Source organism: Protopterus annectens, chromosome 2.part1 (assembly GCF_019279795.1).
Source record: "Protopterus annectens isolate FY-2018-M chromosome 2.part1, PAN1.0, whole genome shotgun sequence".
Taxonomy (NCBI): domain Eukaryota; kingdom Metazoa; phylum Chordata; order Ceratodontiformes; family Protopteridae; genus Protopterus; species Protopterus annectens.
Genome location: NC_056729.1, coordinates 1,467,422,594 through 1,467,448,041, shown reverse-complemented (window position 1 = coordinate 1,467,448,041; position 25,448 = coordinate 1,467,422,594). Strand labels below are relative to the sequence as shown.

The following is a 25,448-nucleotide window of genomic DNA, read 5'->3' as shown; positions in this document are numbered from 1 at the left end:
TCTTTCCATAGCTTTGCATACCAGGCTAGTTAAGCTTATGGGGCGGTAGTTTCCAGGGTCTGTAGAGGCACCCCCCCCTTGTGGGGTGGGACCACTGTTGCTGTACGCCAGTGTACAGGTACATATCCCTAAGTAAAGCTAAGGTTAAATAGCATTTTTATTTGTGGGTTTAGCTCCTCTTGGAGTTCACGTAACATGCACCCCGGGATACCATCAGGTCCCACTGATGCTGTGTTTTTTGCTTTGTTTAGGGCGGTTCTCACTTGGACATCTGAGATGACAGGGAGATTACATTCAGCTGGGATAAGTATTTCTTCTTTTGGGGGTGAAGGAGGCGAGAAATTTGCACTGAACCTGTCAGCCAGAATGTTAGCAATATCTGTGGGTTCAGTGTATTTTTTGTTGTTGTGAACCAACTCTGAGCATATCTGAGGGTTTCTAACATAGCTGAAGAAGGCTTTGTGGTTATCTTTAGTGTCCTTAGCGATTTTTCTCTCAAAGTTTGCCTTGGATGTTTTTATGAGAGAACGTAGTTTTCTGCTAATGTTGATCAGAAACGTCTTCCCTTCGTGGGATTTCGCTCTGACGTGCAGTAGCTTCCTTCTTTTGTTATACAATTTGTTTATGGCTGAGGTCCACCAGACAGGACGTTTACATTTTGTGGAGAGGGACTTGGATTTGTTTGGGATTGCATGATCCATGCATTCTTGGATATGTCCATAGAAAGCATTTGTGAAGGATTCGGCATTGCGGGATGTGGTATCCACTGGCACAGTGGGCTTAAAAGGATATCCTCTCCATCTTAAGAAGAGTGAAGTCTGCTTTTGAGAAGTTTTTCACTGTGGTCTTTTGTGCTGGGGGTGGAGGTGGGATATGTATATCCAGGGTGATTAGTTTGTGGTCAGATCTCACTAGTGAGGGGTATACTTCCGGTGTGGAGCATTTTGTCCCCATGTTTGTGATGATCAGATCTAGTATATTATCTCCCCTAGTGGGAGAGGTGACTAGTTGTTCCAGTGCATTTGAATTTATGAATTACAGGAACCTTTGGGCTAGGGTATTAGGGCTAGAATAATGTACCCAATCTATGTTTGGGTAGTTGAAGTCTCCCAGTATGATGGTATTTTGGGATACATTCATATCCTCCAATGTCTTCAGGAAGGCTGAGTGGGGTTCTTGAGATTGGGAGGGTGGTCTGTAACATGCTACCAGTTGTATAGCAGTTTTGGTTAGTTGCACCTGTATGGTCTCTGATGCTTCATGTGTTGCTTATAACCTGGAGGTGTGGGTGTCCTTTATGAATATGGACACTCCCCCTCCCTTTGTGGTTCGGCCCGGGTTTTGGGTCCGAAAAGCATGATACGAGGTATAGCCTGGTAGCGCTGGGGTGCTCTCAGGAGCCTTGAACCAGGTTTCAGTTACTGCACAGATGTCGATGTTCTCCATGCTGAGGAGTGCATCAAGTGCCTGCATCTTGAGATTTAGACTTCTGGCGTTGAGCAGCATTACCCTTAGTTTTTTTCCACTTTTGTTTTCTAAGGAGGTGGGTTTGTCTTTTGAGCCTTGCCTAAAAAAGGCACTATGGGGGTGGCAAGAGTCTTAGCCAATATCCGGAAGCCCAGTGGTGACAGGTGTAAGCCATCCCTTGCGAAGCAGCGTGGCTTGTCCAACATATCATCCCAGGCAGACAGACATTGGATCCCCTTGGAATGACACCAGTACTCGAGCCAATTGTTAAAGCTGATCATCTTGTCTTTGTATTGTGGTATCATTCTTGGTGAGGGCAAGATGCTGCTCAGGGTCAGGGTCATACCAGCCTGGGCTACATAATCGGAGCGCTCCTCTATGTCTCTTTTCATGTAGTCCAGGGAGGTACGTCTCAGGTCATTCACACCAGCATGGACAATGATGGAGTCATATTTGTACTTGCTTTGGAGTGACCTGAGTGCGTGTGTTATGTGGCGGATCCTAGCCCCCGATAGACAGCTCACAGTCACCTTCTCCTTGTTCAGCCTGGTCAGTGGGACATCAATTCTGCCTCTATTCCCATTCCATAACTTAGCTGTGGAATGCCCTCCCATCATCAGTTACAGAAGTAGATAACATAATCTCCTTTAAAAGAAGACTCAAGCAACATCTCACTGATAACCCCAGCTGCACATGCAACACATATCCACAGCCTCCTTAATCTAGCAAAACTATTTTGCATAGCAAATATCCTTTTGTATATGTCATACTGTTACACCATATGAGTTATCCCTAATCTTTAGTATAGTCCACACATGTATACAATTATCTTAACACATGTTCTCTTCTCTGTCACTTTCTACTTTTAATGCTACCATTAAGTACATGTTACCTATAATCTACATATTCCCACCACCTAGCTATAAGATTCTATCTATATCTGTATCACCTTTAAGTTTAACTCTTTAATTTTACCTTTCCACTGCACTTACCTTTCCCTTTCCTACTCCCCCATTGTGCCTTTTTACAACATATGTGCTGTTTAGATAATTTTCTGTATTATTTCACTTGCTTTATAAGTAATTGTTTCATTACAAATTCATGTAATGATTTTCATGTAACTTGGAGCTTTTCTCCCTGGGTCTCCACTGAAAATGGGTCTCAAGACCAGTGGACTTTCCTGGTCAACAAATGTCAATCAATCAATCAAATAAATAAATGGGTACTACCTTTTAAGCTACATATGTAGCTGTAAAAGGCCGTATGGTTGTCCTTGGCTGTGATTGCCAAGTTTTTCATAAAAGCTACCCTTAGAGGATTTGATATGTTGTCTTATTTACCTGGTGAGGCTGAGAAGGGTGCTTTTCCATTGTTGGGCCTTGCCTTAGTTTTGTTATGCAGCAACTTTTTGCATTTATTGTAAAGTTTGTTAATGCTGGATGTCCACCAGGGTGGCTTTTTTTTTACTTGTGGCTCTGGCTTTGATTCTGTCTGGAACACCCACGTCTATACACTTATGCATGTGATTATACAGGGCTTTAGTGTAAGCTTTGATGTAGTTACCACTTTCAGTTGGAGGTGGGGCTTTGAATGCATTTATACCTTCCCCTATGAATATATAGCTTGCTTTGGTGAAGTGTTTTTAGTCTGACTTCACCCTTTGTGATTTCTGGTGTTAGTTCCAGTTCGAAGGTGATTGATTCAGATTTAACTAATGAGGGTCCGACAGTTGCGGTGGTGCATCTGTTTGTCATGTTAGTGAGGACCAGATCTAGTATGTTTATTCCTCTTGTTGGGGTTTGAACAATTTGTTCCAAGTCATTTGAGTTAACAAAGTCAAGGAACTTTTGCACTAGTGAGTTAGCACTAGAGTAGGTTTCCCAGTTGATGGTGGGTTAATTGAAATTCCCCCATGACCAGATTGTTTGGCAGTATCTGGATTAACTCCAGTTTTGTCAAGTAGGCCTTATGCTCGTCATGATCCATGGAGGGGGATCTATAACTAGCTATGACTTGAATGGGGGTCTTACACACAGTAATCTGAACTTGGAGTAGCTCCCTGGAGTTGTCCAATCTAACAGGTTGGGAGGTGAATTTCTCTCTAATATAGATAGAAACACCTTCTCATTTGGTTCTGACACATTTATTTTGCGGTCTGAAGGTGTGGAAGGCATTGTAGCCTTGCAAGGCCAGGGTACTCTCTGAGGCCTTGAACCAGGTTTCTGTGACTGCACAGACATCTACATCTTCCAGTGACAGAAGTGCTTCCAGGGTGTGCAGTTTTTGGTTTAAGCTCCTAGCGTTTAACAGCATAACCCTTATTTTGTTATGGTTGGCAATTTTCACGCTCTCCACAAAGTAATTAAGGGTAACCCAATATACTATATGTTACAAGTAGAGTAACTATGAAAGTATTTAAGATTGAGAAGTAATGTAATTATGAAAATGAGAATAGTTGGGGTTACTTGGACTGTTATAAGGCATATTAGTTTTGGATAAATGAGAAGAGACAGAGTGATAAAACTCTTGCAGAGGGGGGACAGAGAGATAGTGGTTGATCTAACTAGAGGGAAGAAGAGATTGAGTCTTGTCACTTAGAGCCTGTGATTGATACAGTTTATGTAAAACAGAGTTACTCCTTGTGGTTTAATGAGTATCTTTTTGGCATGATTTTGGGTGGGTGGACTAGAAAGGATAAGTGTTTGGAGAAAAGGTAGCAGGCTTGGCCCAAAATGTTTCTATATTTCCTCCAGTCCCCCTATTTGTACATATTTTCTGACTCCCTAACCAGAAGCACCTATTTGGGGTACATTATACTTCAAAACAGTGAAAACTAAACACATTGAAATTCTGATGTACCAGATTGCCCCAGATACTCCCAAGTTGATGGCTGATGTCCTGGCTTGTCATACTTTACAAAAAAATCATTATTTACACCCTCTGTCCTTCAGCTCTGTGTGTGTGTGTGTGTGTGTGTGTGTGTGTGTGTGTGTGTGTGTACTTGTGGGTGGGGGATTGGGTGTTGAGTAGGAGATTGTGGGATTGCATAATAGTTAGGTGTTTACCTTACAGACACAAGTAGGCATTATATATTATCTGTTAAACTCTTACATAACTATTATATTTTATATGTAAATACTTCCTCCAGCAAAAGTTAGATATCCTACACCAACTTTCAAACATTAGGCAAAGGAATGATTTTTACATAAAAATATGTTAAGTTGTTTTATATATATTTTATTATTACTAAAAATGATCAAATATTTGATTTTCTAAGTGCAGTTATACATATTATACATAATCTGTTAATTTGTTCGTCATCACCAGAATACTGCAGTTTGCTTAGTATTATTTTTCACTATAGTGCAATGTTTCAACATTGTAGTTAACTGCTTTTTGTATAAATGCTTTCTCTAATTATTGTGTCAAAAGTGTTATTCTTGTTTTGGATTTTTTTTCTCCTCCCAGCTAAACCAGAAAAATGGGCAGCTGAGTTAGTGTTTTTCCCCAGTTAGATCAAACAAATACCTCAGGATCCACTCTTGACTGGATCTTAATCACCCATCCAAATAAAATTAGCAACTCTGGTACCATCCCTGACTCTATTAGTGACTACCTCCCAGCTTTCATTTACCGTGCAACCACCTCCCAGCTTTCATTTATCATGCAACCACCTCCCATCCACACCAACATCAATATATTCAGACCCGCAACCTTAGTAAATTTGACCCCAAAACCTTCTCTATCTCAAACAAATGAATTGGAACATTTTAAAAACCCTTCCACTCGATAAAGCCACAGAGCACTTTAATTCTACTTTCCTAGAACCTCCAAATTCCCTACCTCCACCAATGAAAAAAGGAATAAAAACTATAACTGCCCCTTGGCTAATCAAAGAAACACAGCAAATTATGCATCAAAGAGACAAATCCTGGAAGCTTTACCAAAAGAATAAACTTCCCAAAACCCTTCTCCAATATACACAGCTCCGTAACTTTGCAAAAAAACAAATCTTCAAAGACAAAAAAATCCTATTACACTAAGCTTCAGTCCAACCATCCCCAAAACCCTAGGCTTTTTTGGAACTCCATAAACTCACTCCTCAACCCAGGCTCCAAAAATAACCCCTGTCCAGAACCAAGTAAGGCTGACCTCGAATTAGCCTAACTATTCAACTCTTTCTTCATAGAGTCAATGGCCAACTTAAAACTTTTCCCAACAACGACCCATCTCTCCTACAATTCCACCTCATCCTAGCCCCTAAATAATTCCCCCCTATGTTTGAGCATAAACCTGTCTCCACTAACAACATAAAAAAGACTTCTATCCAAACTTAAACCCTGCTCCAGTGTACCTGACAACATCCCCTCTTCCTTTCTGAAGTCTGCTGCCGATGGTATAGCTCTTCCAATTAGTAGCCTAATTAATAGATCCATAAAGGAATCCTATGTCTCTAAACTCTGGTGTTCTGCCTTTATTCTTCCTCTCCACAAGGGAGGTAAAAACACTAACATTTTAAACTTCTGCCCTGTAGCTCTTCACTCTCCAATCTCCAAAATCGTAGAAAAATGCATCCACCTCCAACTTATGCCTTTTCTGACTAAAAACCAACTTCTTACCCCTACCCAACATGGCTTCCGACCAGGACATAGCACCATAGCAGCTCTACTCTCATTCTTAGAAACTGTCAATCAAGCCCGAGATTCTGGGAATTTAGAATCCACAGTGCACCTAGATCTTTCTAAAGCATTCAAAACTGTTTCCCATAAGCACCTTCTAAGTCACCTCTGAAACCTAAATATGTCCCAAAACACACTTTCCTGGTTTTCAAGCTATCTGTCAGATAGAGCTCAGGCTGTGAAATGGAAAAAAGGCACCTCAACTTCCTTACCCACCCCCTACTGGAGTACCACAGGGGTCCATCTTCGGACCAGTGCTGTTTAATATCTTTATCAATAACTTTCACTCTGCTATTCCTAATGCCAAAATCATCCAATATGCAGATGATTCTACACTTGTCTGCTCTGCCTCTAACCTCCCTAAACTCCTATCTAAAAGTCAGACTGCCTTCTCAACTACTGAGATCTGGATGCGCCAAAATCACCTTTCTCTCAATGCTAACAAATCTAAAATACTACTATTCACACCCTCAAAATCTTTCTCTTTTGATAAAAATTCCTTCTAAGTCCTTAGCCAAAGCTACTCTCCGATCGAAGTTGTTCCCTTTGCCAAACTACTTAGTGTAACTATAGCCGAACACCTCAAGTTCAATATCCATATTCAGCAAAATATAAAGAAAACCCACCAAAAACTAGGTCTGCTATACAAGAACAACCACTTCCTCTCTACTTCTACCAGGCATACTCTGGCCTCCTCTTACCTCCTTCCCTCCCTTCTGTATGGCACCCTGCTACTAACTAACCTGTCCTCTTCCATCACTTCCAAACTTGAAAGTTGTTATAACAACATTTCTAAATTTGCTACCAAAGCCAAACATTCCACTCATCACTGTGTTACCCTCCAATTCCTCAACTGGTTAGAATTCACAAATTACCTGGACTTTCTCCAGCTCACTACAGCACATAGACTAATATTTAATCCAACCAAATGCCCCGCTTTAACTAACATCCTTCCTCCATACACCCCAAATAGAGCTCTCAGATCTGAACACCAAAACTTAATTACTGTCCACAAACCTAAACATCCTGCTGGACAACTTCTCCTCAGGTAAGAAATGGAACTCTCTCCCTTCCACACTAAGGACAATGTCAAACAGAAACAACTTCAAAACTCAGCTTTACACCAACGTTTCCTCCAAGTGGAAATGTAACTGCATTCTCCCTACCTAGAACTCTTTAACAAAAGCCCCTGGGAGGGCATCCTCCTGAGTTCCTAAGCACCTTATAGCTGGCTATGACCTTCTATAGCTAACCCCCATACGATCTCATTTGACTTTAAAAAGATTTTTTCCACTGTGGGCAATATTGCTCACGCTTTTTATTATTTGATATGTATTTGTACTTGTACTTTTATTTTTATTGGACTGCTATCTTTACTGTAATCTGTTTCATGGAGCTTTTCTTCCCGGGTCTCCACTGAAAACAGGCTCTCTGGGCCCAGTGGATTTCCACGGTAATCAAACTGGAAATAAATAACTAAATAAATAAATAAATAAAATAAGTTAGCGCATGAAAATAAAATAAAACACAGGGTAGAACAAATAGATCACTAATAAACTCTTCTTGTTTGTTACTCAGAATACTCCTAGGTTACCTTATACGTCTGAGATGATAACTACTACTAAGTGTATTTTCAGCAGGGAATTGTTAGCACGGAACTATCTGTTATTCTGCCTCATCTATATAATTTTACAGCTATTAACTATTAAACAAAGTTTCTGTGCTTTTTTTGACAGGGAAGTTAAGTGTATTATGGGTGCAGACTGTCCAAAGGCGGATTTAGGTGGGATACTTAGGTGGATCTGTGCTTATGTTAAGACATGATAACAAAATCTCACATAGTTAAAGATTAGGCTTTTTCATGTTAAAGTTTTTGACTTCAAATTGTATTTGCAGATGCACTTTTGTCATTCCATACCTTTGTGGTTGTGAAAACAATTAGTCTAGAGGTGGGAAATGTTGTCATTACAGCAATTAGCAGATAATTGAAGTTTTTACACTTAGATTACATCTCAGCAAAAGGAGCATTAAATGTAACCAAAGCGTGACCCCCCCCCCCCTTTTTTCAACACTAATGCTAATATTTTCTGTCTGTATGTATACACCAAACTATCCAGTTTAGCATCTCATTATGTTCTGAACTAGTTTTTCTACCTGACACTTTGTGCAAGAAGCTCTTTAATATTGTTCTTGTTACTTAAGATATATTTTTACACTGTTTGGATTTTTATGATGCTGCCATCTTGCATGTTCTGTTTTTATGACATAATGTCAGTATAATGATTGTTGTACATCAGTGTTATTATTCACTTTGTTCTTATGGCTGAAAAGGCTACATGGACCAGCTCACATAGCTAGTTAACAAAAGTTAAATAAGTAAGTAAGTGAATAAATGAACACAGCCTCTCATTTGTAATTGTAAAACGTGCATATTAAAGAAACAGTGTAATTTGTGCATTAAAGAAATGGTATATTAATGCTGTTTATTTTCATTTCCATATGATGTAATATTTATTGTTTTTACATATCTGGTTAGTATAAGATGATTTATTTTAGTTTTAATTTGCTGGCTGCAGTAGATCACTGATCCAAATTGACTGCTATTAGGCCAAACCAGTAAACCAAAAAGGGTAAGTATAGCAAAAAAAAAAAATAGTTGCATAATATTTTAGCATCAGTCAGTGTACAAGCAAGGAACAAAGCACAGATCTGGACACCTTGATTTCGGAAATTATGATAAAATGCATTAATATGGAAGAAAAGTATAAATATAGTAGCCACAGAATAGCAAGCATTCCATACTATACGTGCCAACAAATTACAAAATCATAGCAGTTGAAGAAGGGCATTCTGTTTTTTTAAATATTAGTATTGAACTAAATGAGGAATCGCAAATGAGTTGTCACACATTTGTGTACAAACATTTTAATTGAATACATTTTCATTGAATACATTGTGTAATACTTGTGAATAGATGTTTTAGTGGTTGCTGATGATACTCCTTAACTGTTGAGTTAAGCAGTCTTTGTTTTTCTTTTAAGTCTTTATTAATATGAAAACATTTCTGGAGTAAAACAAAAGTGTGTTTATCAAAATGGTGGGTCATGTAGCAATACATATCTCCTTCATTTTAAAGCTGCAGTAAACATATGGGTCCTTCCAGCTGGATGTCTTACACTTCCCCAGTGAATTTTTTTTAATTTATTTTATTAATTTAACATTTGCTGGCCGGGAAAGTCCGACTAGGACAGAGCCATTTTTTAGCGGAGGCCTGGGAAGAAATGTTCCAGATGCATGTCTTGGAATGTGGGAAGAAACTGGAGTACCCAGAGGAAACTTATGTGAACGCAGGGAGGACATGCAGACTCCACACTTGATTCAGGCCAATAAAGCCAAACCCCACTAGCTGTGGACATGCATGTTTCAGCCTTCTTATGGCCTCATCAGCACATCATAAGTGGACTGTTTGGCTACCTCATCAGCACAGCATAAGTGGATTGTTTGGCTACCTCATCAGCACAGCACCCACAGCTAGTGGGGTTTGGCTTTATTGGCCTGAATTTGTCCATAACAGACTTAAAAGGGAAAAAGTCATGGGCATTCAGAACTCTCATATAGCTGATGTCCTTAAGGGGTAATTTGCATATATCCCATGTTACCTCTAATACAAGAGGTTTTAAGGAATCACACAGTGGAAAATCTAGCTTGGCAAGTTATTAGGGTAGTTATTGCTTGATCATGAATGATTAATCTTCCTTAAGTGACAGCGGGATTATGTGGCTGTCCAAGACCACTGTGCACTTTTTCTGGGAAATTCTCCTTCCACGAAAGATGCAAGTGAGTTGTTTCTCATTTGTTTTCAATAGCTGAAATTCCAGGAACTTATTAGTGATTGTTGCTATACTTTCCAGTCAGTTTAGTGATTTCATTATAAGTTTTGTGGTTTACACAAGCAGATCAGAAGCAGAATTTGTGTGTTTTTAAATAAACAGAATTTATTTTATGTATTTATTTACTATTTATTGATCATGAAAGTCTGACTAGGGCAGAGCCTGTTTTCACCAGAGGCCCAGGGAGAAACACTCCAGATGTATGTCTCTGGAATAGAATAGACTAGAGTAATAGTAGAATAAAAGCAGATTTTAAATAACAAACATGAAATAAAGGATGGTGGCAGAAAAAAAAGTTTTGCAGAATGAGAATCCCAGTCTAAAATTACAAATTATGTGAATTTCTGTTTTTACCAGAACTTAGCATCAGGTTTAGAATTGTATATGATTTCCTGGAGAAACGATTAAAAAAACAATACCATTGAGCAAAAAAATTAATGTCTGGTATCACTTTTCTTGGCTGATAAATTAGAGATAGATAGAAGAAAGTACATTTATTTAAAGTTTGTAAATAAAATCTGTAAGTATGGATGGCAAGTACATTATGTGTCTGTGGCAGGCTGAAGGGAAATGAATGAGAGAAATGACATTGCTCATAATCATATAGGCTCAAGAAACTGAGTTATTTTCTTGGGCCTTATGAGAAGACACCCAGATTAAGACAGTGTTGATCATGTCTAACATTCCTTTAGTTCCAGTCAGTTGAAACCTCTCCATTGTTTTTCACAAATAAGGTGTATGGCACAGTGTGTAACTTTATTTTCAGCTATGTTTTAGTGCAATTTAACTCACTATGGTGGGGTCATATTAATTCTGCTATTTGATATTTTTATCTACATTTACTGTTCAGTCCTGATTTTGCAGTTGAGGCAAAGAATCATGTCTGACTTAAGGTATGACCACATTTCAATATGAAATTTTGATGAACTAGCTCATATTTAACTGAATGGAGCTTGCAGGTTTGGGTTACATGTGGAAGTTCACATAGCTGTGCTCCAAAGTTGGCAGCCCTGTAGTAAAGGACCATCTGTATACAAACCATGGTCATTATTGATGTGACAGCCCTGACCCCCATGCACAAAATGGGAAAATGGTGGGGGTATGCTGCTGCGAGTCTATGTAGAAATGTTAGAGGGTGCTTAATGGTGATGCATGTTCCTGCCTAAGTTCATGTAGGATGCAGCCTGGGATGCTATTCAGTCCCATGGAGGCTGTATTTTTTGCCTTTGAGAGGGCAGTGATGACTTGCTCCCTAGTCATGTTTTACTGATGGGGGGATAGAGGGATGAAGTTTTCACTAAACCTGTCTGCCAACAGGTTGATTATATGTACAGCGTTTGTGTATGTGGTGTCCTTGACCACCAGTTCTGAGCAGATCTAGGTGCTTCCCTTGAGATTGCGGACATATGTGAAAAAGGCCTTATGATTGTCTTTAGTAGATGTGGCCAGTTTGGACTTTTGCCTTGGAGGATTTCGCTAGTGCTCTTATTTGCTTGTTCAGGCTAAGAAGAGATTGCTTCCAGTTAGGCAGCTGCTCCTTCTTGGTCCTGGACAGCAATTTTTATATTTATATATTTTGTTATAGAGTTTATTTATTGTAGGTGTCCACCACACAGGTTTACTCTTCCTTGAGGAGGAGGATTTTGTCCTGTCGGGTAGTCCTGATTCCATACAGCTATATAAATGCTCATATAGTACTTTGGTGTAGGTCTGGACATTTGTGCCAGTTCCTATGGAGGGGGAGGGGGCTGTGAAGCCATTTATACCTTCCCTCAGGAGGTTGTAATCAGCTTTGGAAAAGTTTTTTTGTTTGACCCTAGCTGGGGGGGTCAGGGAGATGGTGGCTTTGAAAGTGACCACTTTGTGGTCGGATTTTACCAGGGATGATGACACTGTAGTGATGCTGCAGTGGTTACTCTTTTTGGTTAATACCAAGTCAAAGATATTTTCGAGACTATATTAGCTGAGCGAAAGTCCGTTTACGCGAATTTTGGAAATGTTGAATTACCATGGTTGGCCCGTCTGTGGAATTAGCTGTATAAGGTAAGTGTTGGATAAAGGTAAGTGCATAGCTAGGTTATGTATGTTAGATTTAGTATAGGGTTAGAAGTAGGGTTTTGTTAAATGCATGTATGTGGATTATTTATTTTGTTTGTGTATATCTATGTAGGGGAACTGTGAGGTAGTTACGGGCCTTAGGGTTAGGGAGGGGTTAGGATAGTGTGTAGATAGTTGCGTAAGTGGGGTTTAGTGTAGGGGTAGAAGTAGGGTGTTTGTGCTTTACTTTAGGGTTAGAAGTAGGGTTTGGTTAGTGTATGTATGTGCTTTATTTATTTTGTTTGGGTAGGTGGTATGTAGCGGGTGGTGGGGTTGGCCAAGTATGACAGTTCGACATTTAAAATTTTGCGGTTTAGTGCGTTCGGGATATCCACAGTTCACGCAATAGGTGTCGGGGTTTTAGTATTCACTTAATAGTATTTTCGCTCTCGTAATATAGACCCGTTATTTTCACCTGTTGTGGAGGTGTCGACCAACTGGTCCAAGGCATTTGCATTGATGAAATCAAGGAATCTCTGGGTATTTGTGTTTTGGCATGATTATTTCTTTCAAACTATGGTTGAATAGTTAAATTCTCCCAGGATTAGGGTAAAGGGTTGAATCTTGATAGGTTCAAAGAGGTCCAGATAGGTGGAGTGGGCATCTTCAGTCAAAGTTGAAGGCCTGTAGCTAGCTATGATTTGAATAGGGGTCTTGTCAGTTGTTAACTGCACCTGGAGTTTTCGTGTGCATCATACTGTTTGACCAGCCTGGAGGTGTGTATGTCTTTATATATATCAACTCCACCTCCTTTTGCTTTGCTGCACATGGTTTGGGATCTGAACGCATGATAGGATGAGTAACCTGCTATGGCTGGGGTGCTTACCGCAACTTTGAACCCAGGTTTCTGTGACTGCACAAATATTAGCATCTTCCAGGGTTAAGAATGCTTGTATTGAGTGCAGTTTCATGTTTAGACTCCTAACGTTTAGCAGCATGACCTTTAATTTATGTTTTGAAGAAATTTTCATGTTGGTTTTGACCTCATGGCATTGCCTAAAAAAGACACTATGGGGTGGCAAGAGCCTTTGCCAGCAAGGGAGACAGATGCAGGCTATTTCTGGCAAAACATTGTGGTTTGTCAGTCACATTATCCCAGGCTTTCATGTACTTAGACTGACACCAGAAACTTAGCCAATTGTTAAAGTCAATCATTTTCTGTTTGTATTGAGGCATCATTCTGGGTGACGTTAGAATGCTGCTTAAGGCTAAGAACGTACCTGTCTGGGACACATATTCAGCGAGCTTGATCATGTCTCTCTTCCTGTAGTCCAGGAAGGTATGTCTCAAGTCATTCTTGCTAACATGGACTATGACAGACTCATAACAGTACCTGTTGAGAGACTTAGAGTGCATGGGTTATGTGGTAGATTCTGGCCCCCGACAAACAACTAACTGACTTTCTCCTTATCCAGCCTGGTGATAGGCACATCTGTGTGTCTCACAATGGAGTATCCTATGACTGATATATTGGGTTTATTTTTAGGCCTTAGTGGCTGTGAGAAACAGGTGCGTGGACTATGTGTGGTGTGTTGTGTGGTGGGCAGTGGAATTCACGTGTGTTTATGCCTCAAGGTCCCTTTTGTTTGAGTATGCTTTTGTTGAGGACCTTCGCATATGTGGGTGTGTGTTGTGTAGATGTGGGTGGTGTTTGAGGTGTGGTGTTCATGTTGACAACTTTCTCAGTGCCAGATATACTGGCTTGTGGGGGAGAGAGCAATGACACTAGGCGCTTGATGTAATTGCATCTCTCACAAATTGTGTTCCTAGGTGGTGGTAGTAGTAGAGAGTTGTACGTGTACATGAGGCATTTGTTACACTGTCTCAGGATATCCATATCAACCAGACTGGCAGGAGAAAACATAGGAAATTGTCCATCCATATTTCTCAGAAACTGAGGGAGAGAGGAGAGAGAGAGAGGCTGAGAGGGTAAAGGGTGGAAGGTCTAACTGCAGTACTACTAGGTGACCACACAAGTGCTACTAAGGGAAAATTTGTAGCTAGATTACCTCAAAAAGGGTTAATAACCATGCAGCTGAAGCTCTGGATGCAGCAAACCTGTATCGAGACTATTCTACTCAATTTAAGGTTAGGAACACAGTAAAAAACTCACAAAGAAGCACAGATTAATTTTTTAATTTATTTTATTTATTTTACATTTGGAGACCGGGCTAGTCTAGCTGGATACATGTCCATTTTCAGTAGAGACCCGGGGAGAAAAGCTCCACTATAAGTAAAAGTAACAAGAAGTGCAGTACTTAAGACAAAAAAAACAAGATTTTACATAACATTGTAGAACTAATATACTTTACAGTCATTTACAAGCTATAGTTCCAAGTATTTCTAAGGTAGAGACATGTTTATACAATAGAGAGCTTGCAAGTAAGTTTAGGGTCTGCAGCAGATTCAAGGAAAGGCAATGTTAGTAGTAACTTTAGTAGGCTGAACAGCAAATACCAGCGACGTACTAATATAATTTACAAGCCATAGTTCCATATATCTCAAAGGTGGAGACAAGTTTATACAGTAGAGAGCTTGCTGAGTTCATATAAGCTCAGCAGCAGATTCAAGGAAAGGCATAGTTAGTAGTAACTTTAGTAGGCTACCTAACTCTTTCGGCTTTTCCCAGTTAAGGGTCACCACAGCGGAACTCCGGTCTGCTAATGATTGGCAGTTGATTTTTACGTACCGACTTGCCAGGCCTGACACACAACCTTCAACGAAGGTATGCCCATTCACGCATGTCTCCACGCAGAAGACACTCTTGCTGAGAATCTGAACAATACAAATTGTCAGAGGTTAATAAGAGGTATATAAAAAGGCAGTTATAAGAATGGTAGACATAAAATAACCACTTACGGACAAAAGGACAGAACTCATATTATGAAAAAATACAGTTAAACAGTAACGAAATGCAGTAAAATGCAGTTAAACAGTAATGAATTGCAGTAGACGGCAGTGAAATATAGTTAATCAGTAAATTGATTTAAAACAGTAGGTCACAATCATAACATTAAAAGGCAGCTGAAATAAAGCAGCAGTTCAGTATAATACTGTCATCAGTTTAATAAGGCTACCGATAAGCAGTAATAAATGCAGAAAACTAAATACAGATGACACCTGTCAGCCAGATTCTGTAATGATGGGCTGCTATTCATAAGTCTTCAAGTCATCGTTCACTCCCATCCTTGTTTCTGGATAAATTTCATCAGTCTTATAACAATTCTGTCTCAAACTTTTAAAACAATGAATTGCATGATTTCCTTGTCAGTATACTGTTGAGTATTTATTTATTGATTGATTAACATTTGTTGACCTCAAAGTCCACAGTATCAGAAACCCATTTTCAATGGAGACTCAGGGAGAAAAGCTCCAATAAAAATGTTATTACAGAGTAGTTTAAAGATAAAGAAGACAATGACCATGGGCTCTGAAAAATTACATTAGTTATCAGTACATAAAATACAGTACATTAACAATAATAAAGCATTCAAATAAAGATTGTAGTTTAATTCAAAGTTTATTTATTTTATTTATTTATTTGTTTATTTATATATGAGTATATATGAATGTTGAGGTAGTGGCATTTCAATGCAGGTTTAAAAGTTTAGTGATTCAGGTTGAGTGATTGAGGAAGCAGGGCATTCCGTAATCGGGCAGTGGAATAGGAAAATAGACTTTGTCCAGCTCTTTTTTGGGGTTTGCTTATGCTTAAAAGCTGCTTGTTAGTAGACCAAAGATTGCGGGTTGGGAAACTCCCCATCATGCAGTAGGTCATGCAGGAGACTGGAGTTCAATTCCCTGGTGGGAAGTTCTTTATCTGGCAGTTAGCACATGGATTAAGATTAATGAGCTTTTGACAAGCTATTTCTAGTAGTTCATGGATTGATTCCCTCAGCATCCATTTGCTGCTGTGTGACTCTGAGCAAATTACCTACCCAGAAGGTGCTACTAGGATGAGCATGAAAAAGGTCCACATTGATGAATGCAAGGGCTGGATTAAGTGTGTGTGTGTGTGTGTGTGTGTGTGTGTGTGTGTGTGTGTGTGTGTCTGTGTGTGTGTCTGTGTGTCTGTGTGTGTCTGTGTGTGTGTGACAAATTTGGTATTTGCTTTAAGCCTGACCTCTCACCACCCACCCCACACACACACACACACACACACACTTCAAGACTTTAAGGCACTGTCACTGTTCTGCTGGTGACTGGAAAACATCAACACGATGTAGATGAATCAGCACTGATAATCTTTTAAGCACTGGCAGTCATGCAGCTACTTAAGTACAGACTGCTGAAGTAACGGTAGCAAGGGGCTGTTGTAGCTCTTTGACACAGTTTAGCAAAAGGTGTTTGTAAAAGTATTAAAATAACATTCATAATATTGCTTTACTGAACCTGTTCATCTCCTGAATGCAGTAAAACAGTAGCAGCAATGACACAACACTACTTGTGCAGACTGACTTGTCCCATTCTAGTAAGGCAAGACAGACCACACGCAGTGCTTTTGTGTTGCTTTAACTTAATTGCATTACTGAATCCACTGTATTCAATACTGTGATTAAGCACACTTTTGCTGAACAAGAAGTCCAAAAAGCTGTTTTTCTTGTTCAACTGAAAATATTTTGTCACATTTAAATTTCCCTCTGTCTTTCAGCAATTGTAAAAGTAGCTTTGTGTGTGTCCTTTACTCTCCATTGTATTTGCAGGACCTGTGGTATGCTGATTTATCATAGGAGGTTACTCGGCTAATGGTCATGGGGCCCTTACAAGCCTAGCCAAGAGTTTATCCCCCAAAAAAAACCTCAGTCAGCACCTGTCACCCCTGTCAGTGAAGGACAAAGGTGGAACCCCCTGAGACAAATTTGTGGTTTCCCATCCACTCATCAAGGTTGCTCTTGAAAAGGGTCAGCAAGGTACTCTGTTTGACATGTATGGGAAGTGTATTCCAGAGACGGGGCAGCCTTTGGGAGACAAACCCCTCTCTTCGGCAGGTTTTGTTGATGTTGCATATTAGATTTAGGCCTATCCAGTGGGTAATGCGGATCTCTAGTAGGGCAGGGTCTGATATTTCCTTGTAGGTGAAACACAGATCATCTCTGAGCAATCTGCATGATACGAGTAAAGTGATAGTGATTTGAGCCTGTCTGCATAGGACAGGTGTTAAGAGGCCATGGATTCTCTCTCTCTGAGGTATTTTTGTGGCCTTTCCTGTTGGTGCAGGTGTTTGGAGAGGTACATACAAACAGGGCATTATACTCAATTATAGGTCTAATGAGGGTGGAGTACAGAGAGGAAATAAGCTCCTTTTTTCTGGATGCAATCCCTTTACTTATGAGATGAACCAAGTAAAAGGCTTTTCTGACCACTGCCACCACATGATGGTCAAATGTGAGATTGTTGTCAACCTGAGTACCCAGGTCTCTCACCACAGGTTGTGTGCTTAGAGGGCTGCCGTTGATGTGGTTTGGGTATATTTTTCCAGGCATGGTGTCCATCCTTCATGTCATATCTATTTTGTTAACCTAAGTTTTCTTTGCGGAGCTAAACCATCAAAATCTGCTCAGAAAATAGGTGCAAAAATTAACTTGCTCAGAGCAGGGAGGTTAGAAGACTGGTAAGAAAGATGCAGTCATATTTTGAAGTGTTATGTACCCAGACTTTTCAGTGAAGTTTAGAGAAGCTGGAATTATTCTAGCCATGATCTTAGTCAAGTAATGACTTATAACCAATATATAAACTAGCTTTGCTCACATATCCTTACTATTCCTAAACATTCTAACCTCAGCTGTAAATATAAATACTATACCGGTTTACATATGAACAGCAATAGGCAAGCAATCACAAGCACCATAAGAGGCCTAGCCATATTCACCTTTAAACAGACACACTTAAAAGTCCTTTCCACCCTTTGCAATATACTGCTCAGTTTAAATTTTAAGATATTTATGTAAAACGATACTGCTTTAAAACATTTGTGTGCTGATGATTTTTTAAATCATATTACAACTGTATTTCAAATGTTTCTGACTGCCCTTGTGTCTTGGATCATAGCTGAAAAGGATCTTTAACTAGTCTACTTAACCCAGTTAACATAGTGAAATAAATAAAATGAGTAAATAACCAAGCGCAGTGCCCAGTACTATGATATTTTTGGCTGCATGATGACCGCCCAGTCAGGGGCTGTAGCAGTATCACCCCTGTAATTATTTGTGATTGTGGAGGGTAATATTAAAACCAATTGGAGTGAAAATGAAAATAAAGAAGATAGGGTTAGGAAAAGGGGATATGCTGGTCAACCATAAAATTGTGTCATCTGATGTAGAACTCCAGCTGCAGGAAAAGATAAGACAGTCTCTCCAGCTCTGTCCTTGTCCTTCACGGCATTCCTAAAGGAATGCACCATTTGTCCATAGGGTTTTGTCCTTTCTGCATAATACCCGAGTTCACAGCAGTCCTAAGTAATCACATCATCTTTCTATATGGGTTTTTGTCCTTTCTGCATAATACCGAGTTGCCTTTGTACATCCATGAAGTAAAGGTTTTCTCCCATGGTAGAACATAGTGAAAAGAAAAATGGCAAATTAATTGATAGATTTATATTAATCTCTGTAGTTACATTATGCATGAAGGAAGGGTAGGTATGCAGAGTAATTATTTTATGAAACACAAACTAATGTGGTGTAACAGATGAGACTTGTAATGTACAAATTCACATAACAGAGATAACTACAACTAGAAGCTGTCTTCTAAGACACAAACTTTAATTGTCCTGAAGCACTGATCTCCAAAGCATCTTTTGTGTAATATATATATATATATATATAATATATATATATATATGAATGTCCAACTGGGTAGGAGACCATTTTCAGCAGAGGCCCAGGGAGAAAAGCTCCAAAGAGTTACAAAGCATTTTAAGAACAATAATTTTAAAATCTTCAAAAATAAAACACAACACTTCTAGAGTTTAAATAATTATACAAAATTAGACATAATATGAAAACATTAGTTAAGAATAGATACAAGTTATATGAAGATGATTTAATATTTAGAGAAATTTTAGCTAGTTTATAGAGAAATTAAAGGTAAATTAGTATAATTCAAACAGGAATTGCAATATGAAGTGAGAGAAAAGCAGGCTTATGGTATATTTAAAGAGAAAGTTGTGGGATAGAAATTGATGAAAGTAAGGAAGTGGAATAAAGAAGGGGGAGTAAGGAGGTGTAAGGTATGACTAGGTACTTGCCCACATTTAGGGGGTATAGTTTATCCTGGTGTTAAGCAAGAACAGAGACCGATTTTGGCTAGGAAGTCTTTGAGTGGTTTTGAAGGATGAGGGGGTGGGGGTATTGACCTGACAGATATAGGTAAGGAGTTCTAGGCCTTAACAGCATGTTATGAGTATAGACAATGCCCAGCAGATTTGTAGGTTTGGATCATAATGACTGACTGGGAATGTAGTTGTGTAAAATGTTATTTAGTGCCACACAAGCAGATGGATTCTGGATAATTTTATAGGTGGTAAGAAGCTGAGTATTATATGTTACTTTCTTATTTAACCTCAGTTTATACATTTCTTAGTTTGTAATTTTTGACTGAATCTGAAAATGATTCACTGGGATCAGTGTTCTACCTCAGTTGACATACATGCATACATACATAATTAAATAAATAAGTGTTTAGAGAAGAAGAAGCCATAATCCATAGCACAGAGGGATAAAGCCTTGAATAAATAATAATAAAATAAATACTAATCTGTGAATCTATTGTGGCCCAGATGACCCATGATTAGTTAATAGCTTGGTCACTGGAGGAGTCTGGTACAGGAGGATAGGATCAAGCAGATGATGGCAACTCCTGCAGGGAGGTGTGGTGCACTGCCAGCACCTCATGGAGAGAGAGAGAGAGATGCACTGCATACACCACTTTGGGCCAGGGATGTGTGCTGAACTCTGTTAATCCACATCCATGTGGCAGCCTTCATTGGGCTTGGGTGGGAACAATACATGCTGACAGGGGAAAACATAGCAGGCCCTCTGATCTGCTTCAATGTAAGGGGTTAGGACAGTTAAAGGAGATACCCATCTTGGGTATCTGGGGTGACAGCTTTCATCCGAGAGCTGAGGACTAAAAAAGCACAAATGGCTGTGACTAGATGATCAGCAGATAAGGGTTATAAGATCATAGGAGGTTACTAAGCTATCGACCCAGAGGTCATTTCAAGCCCAGCCGTTTCATCCCAATGTAATACCATAGATAATCTGGTCAATACTCAGGACTGTGTTTATTAATGGCTGCCTATGTCCAGTATCCGGTAAGAATTTACGGTGCTCCATCCACTCGTCCAGATTCCTTTTGAAAGTGTCATAGAAGTTCTCTGCTTCACATGAATTGGCAGCCTATTCCAAATAATGAGGGACCAGAAATATTAGTAGGGAACAAGGATATGTGCTCCTGGCAGAAGCCCACATACATCTTTTCAATTTGTGTGTATAAATCTTCTGATTAGAAGGTCGGAAAGAAGCATTATAGAAACCACTCTAGCAACAAGTGGACTTGGAGTACCCTTGCTGTTTTAATCCTGAGGAGGTAGAGATCTGGGTGTGTCAACAAGAATTCCTTATGCTACAGACAAATGATATGGCTGTATAAAACTGCTAAAAATATAGGAAACTAAATTTGCCCAGGTCAGTGAAAAAAAACATGAGATCATTATCCCCTTTGAATTCCTGGCTTTGAAAGTAAACTTTATTATAAGAAAAAAGTGGAAGAAAGGAACAGAGCTTTGGGTCAGGTTTTCATCATTGTATCCTTGCTTTTGTCATTGGGAGTTTAATTAGGAGGTGCATCTCCAAATATTTGCTGTAGGAGCGGTAGGCAAAAGAACTTTAAATTGGGCAACTTCACTTCCTCAATATCAGTTTTTGTCACCTGGAACTCTAGGAACAACTCACAGAGTATTGCAAAGTGCCTACTCAGAGTGTCTCACAGGGAGTTAAATACCCTCAAATATGACCAGTAGGTAAGAATCTGTTGCTCTTGAAGGCCCACTGTCAGAGTCTCATAGTGAATCAGCGAGAAGAAAGAAGTGAGTCCTTCCCTGCCTGTTAAGATACCACACTATTGCCATATAGCCTGAATAAATGTAAGGGGTAATCCTGTGGAAACCAGATCTGCAGAGCTTGGAAGAAAAGGACATCTGTTGTCATCTTGAAGTCATTGAGAGGATTGTTTGATTCTTGTCTGGACCAGCCCTTATGCTGGATGGTGTGGACACTGGCCTTCTCATCCAATGAAGAAGCTTCCATTTTCACCGTAATTTTGGGAGACAAATGAACCAAAGGTTTGCCTTTTAGAAGATTGTCAGAGAGAACCCACTAATTCACGTTTCTGTTTTGTGGTATAGAAATCTTGGTAGGTGCTTTCAGGTTGTCTGAGTCCTGAAACCACTGAACTCTGATGATCTGCTTAAGAACCCTCATGTGGTATCTTTTGTGTGATTTCATCGATATTAAAGCATTCATTAGTCCACAAAGAGCCCCGAAGCATAGCCAAGATAAAGGTCTGATGACAAAAGAAATTGATCTCTAGTCAATGTCTATCATTCTGTAGGGGGGGGGGCTATTATTTCTTGATATTGAGGAACAGCCTATAAAAGCCAAGAGGTGAGTTAGAGTGAAGTGGGACTTTAAGTGCATCTTAGTACAAGCATTTATTTCAGATATGCTGGAAAATGTTGCCCGTTTCATTCATTCAATTCACATAGTTGCTTGAGCCCTGTAAGTGTAATTAACAGCAATTACGCTGTATCATTAAGTCCTGCAGCAAACCAAATAATGAACAGAAGTTTTACCCAGTACATATATGCTCTGCAATAGAAACAAACACTAATCAGGACAGTCTGTTCACTGGAGTAAGAGAGCTCTTGTCCAGTAGTATTTAAAAATGGTAAATGAGAGGCTTTGCTAACATATACCACGTTTGATCTTAGTCATTTCATGTCCCATGTCCTTGCATAAACAATAGAAATAATTTGTGCATTCATGTGTGCTCACTTGATGCTAGTGCTTTCTGGTCAGTCCTGGGTAGAGTTCCTGTATGTAGTACTACCTTTAGTTAAATCCATTTTGTAAAATTGCAAGGAGTTGACTTTTTTCCTTTTTTTTTTTTTTTTTTAAGTAATGCATGATTACTATGATCTCAAGCCATTTAACTTTTATTAACCTGTGCCTTTTGTCTTCATTGCAGGTTGCATCACTTTGCCTTGGAAGAGCTGGAGCCTGTGTAGTGACTGTTAAATTATAAGTGCTCTGTTCTTCTGTTTAACTCACTTAGGTTGTGTTACCAGGAGAAACAGATTAAGATGTGCTGCCATTTTAGCCCAAAGAAAACGAAAATTCTTATTTTGATATTTTTATCATATTTCAGTATAAAATGCATTTAGTAGAAGAAAAGTATATTTATTTTGGATGGTCAGCCTAGGGAAAATTGTTATTTAATAAACACACTTTTAGCAAAACAGGCCCCCAGTAAGTATAAGCTGTTTCTATGGAACTAGATCCGTGCTTCTTAGAAGCAAGATACTGTTGTTTTTAACTTGTAGCTCACTTGTGCCGACATTATCGTATGTGATAATGATTGGCACACTGATAACTGTAGCCACAAGATGTATGATGTATTTTGGGATCTAAACTGTAGTGTTTATAGATCAGATGATCACAGATAAAACTGCATTTGGTGCCACTGATAACAGTTGCATGTGAGAAAGGGTTAGATACCACAATATGATGAAGTCCATATTTAATGCTGATTTCGTAATGTCTTCCCTGCACTGGTGCTCACATCTGTTGGTATCATGTCTCTGTGGATCACCTATCTTTGTTGCTGTCCGAGTACCATCCTGGCTTGCAGTGCCTATGATTTTTAAGGAGATATGTCTCTATTGAATGATTGACAGGTCCATGAGATGTAGCAACTAGTTATAAATATTAGATAAATGTCCTGTTATTTGCTTCTACAGCAGATTATGGAGACCATCATCTGGTGTCTGGGTGGTACATGTCTGCATTTACGAACTTGGACTCTCAAATGAATATAAACACATTTGAAATGTACAATCCAGTAGTACCGAGGAACGAGACTGTGAAGTATATTCAATATTTATTAAACAAAGTTGAGCACTTTCATTCTGAATTAGTTAGGAACTTCATCAGAACTAAAAACATGAAAACTTCCACAGTTAAAATAAAAGACATAGTGTATCACGTGCTTTTAGGTCCAATGGCTGCTAATTGCCAATAAACTAATAACTAAACACAATTCACACCTCAAAATACTTCAGTTTTAGTATAGGGTTAATTGAAACTGAATCATTAAGCCCCAGATAGCTGGTAGCATTGAATTTTAATTGCCATTTATGTTCAGTTTTGTTAAGATGTTCCTCAATAATAAAACCTCTTGCATCATTTAGAACTTGTTCAAGTACTACAAAATAGAAACAGTGATTCTCGGGCACTTGAATATGTCTATATAAGGCATTAGTTATCTTCAAGTTGTAAATGATGCAAGAGGTTTTATTACTGAGGAACATCTTAACAAAAGTGAACTTAGATGGCAATTAAAATTCAGTGCTACCAACTATCCGGGACCTAAAAGTACATGTGATGTACTATGTCTTTTGTTTTAAATGTGAAAAATTTCAGTACAGCCTCATACTGGCGAGTCCATTAGACCCAGAGGATCTATGGGAAGAAACAAATTAGTAAAGAACTCCGTTTCAAAGTGTCCCAGTTGGTGGGTGGCTAAAAACTGGGTCAAATGAACCTCTAGAATAACAGAAGGAATCTTAGTAGAATTGCAAAATGTAGCAGAAAAAAATTTCAGTGGAATTCTAAAATGTAACAGAAAAAATCTCAGTAGATGAACTTTGTTTCCGATCCTTTTTGAAGTGAAGCATTCAATCACTACTTATGTGCACTTAGCCGTCCACCAGCTGGGACACTTTGAAAGCAAGTTCTTCACTAGTTTTTTTTAATTTTAACTGTGCAAGTTTTAATGTTTTTTAGTTCTGATTAAGTTCCTAACTAATATGAAATGAAAGCGCTCAACTTTGTTTAATAAATATTGAATATACTTCACAGTCTCATTCTTTGGTACTACTGGATTGTATATTTCGTGTCTGCATTTACTCTTGGTTCTCCTGGCCTTCTAAACATGTGTATTTGAGGCATGTCTCTTTTTGTTTTTTTTTTTTTTGTTTTTTGGGGTTTGTTTTTTTTGCCCTAACTGTGCATCAGCTACCTTTCCATGGATCCCTTGCCTTTCACTGAAACTCCTGAAGGTAGGGAAGGGAACAGGGACAGCCATTTTTCTTTTTTTGCCCTTATCACTGCATCCAGCTGAGACTGGTATTAGTGGCCAAGTGAGAAGCCATGAGCAGAGATGGTTGCTGCCAACAACATATAAACTGGGGATAAGGATTTATCTGAAGTAGTTAACCTCATTTATCTGCAACCTGTGAGTATTCGGATCCGGCAACATTTTCCAAGCATCTGCTCCAAGCTCCTCCCCTTACTCATTATCCCTCACATCTCCTACCTTCCCCCAGATCTCGTTTGCTGCTTCATGCATACGCATCATGGTATCTTTAGCTCCAAGTTGGGTATAGTAAGTGGAAGTTTTTTCTGATATATTTAGTGTGTGTGTGTGTGTGTGTGTGTGTGTGTGTGTGTGTGTGTGTGTGTGTGTGTGTGTGTGTGTGTGGTCGATAATCAACCCTTTCTTCCCCTTCGTTGTTCGTTGGTTTTTCTTTTTAAAAAAAAAAAAAAGTTTAAAAGTTAGAAAGGTAGTGTGTAGGCCTAACCCAACCTTAGTGTGTGTGTGATAGTTTTGGTTTAAGTTTTGGCTGAGTGGATTTTTGTGATGGCCGAGCAGCCAAAACCAACTTTTAAAAAATGCACAAAAGCTTTCACCGGCTGATGGCCACACTCTGTGTGTTATTTGTCTGGGTGTCCCACAACTCGCCTTACCTTGTAGCATGTGTGCAGGGTCCAACCCTAGGGCCTTAAAGGAAAGGAAGGCAAAGCTGGTAGCTAAGGGCCTTCTACCAGTTTCTGCCTTGGACACGGTGACAGCGATTTCAGCTCCAGTACTGATCAAACCCCCCCCCCCCCCCCAGGCTGGGACTCAACCTCCCTCTAAGCCTTCTGAAGTGAGGACTAAAAGTAAAGAGAAGGAGAAGAAGGACAAGAGAGGAGATAAGCACCGCAAGTGGTCTCCAGAGCAGGAGCCCTTTCCTAGTCCGCCTACCAAAGTAATC

The 25,448-nt window shown here is 39.3% G+C and overlaps 1 protein-coding gene across 2 annotated transcripts in view; it reads left to right on the top strand.

The window, feature by feature from the left end:
• Positions 1-22,648, top strand: part of KLHL5 (kelch like family member 5) — a 1,925,884-nt gene extending 1,903,236 nt beyond the window's left edge. For both annotated transcript variants that reach the window (XM_044062938.1, XM_044062939.1), the window contains exon 11: positions 22,379-22,648. In XM_044062938.1, the coding sequence (XP_043918873.1) occupies positions 22,379-22,435 (57 nt within the window). In that variant the 3' untranslated portion in view covers positions 22,436-22,648. The remainder of the gene's footprint in view (positions 1-22,378) is intronic.
• Positions 22,649-25,448: the final 2,800 nt, after the last annotated feature.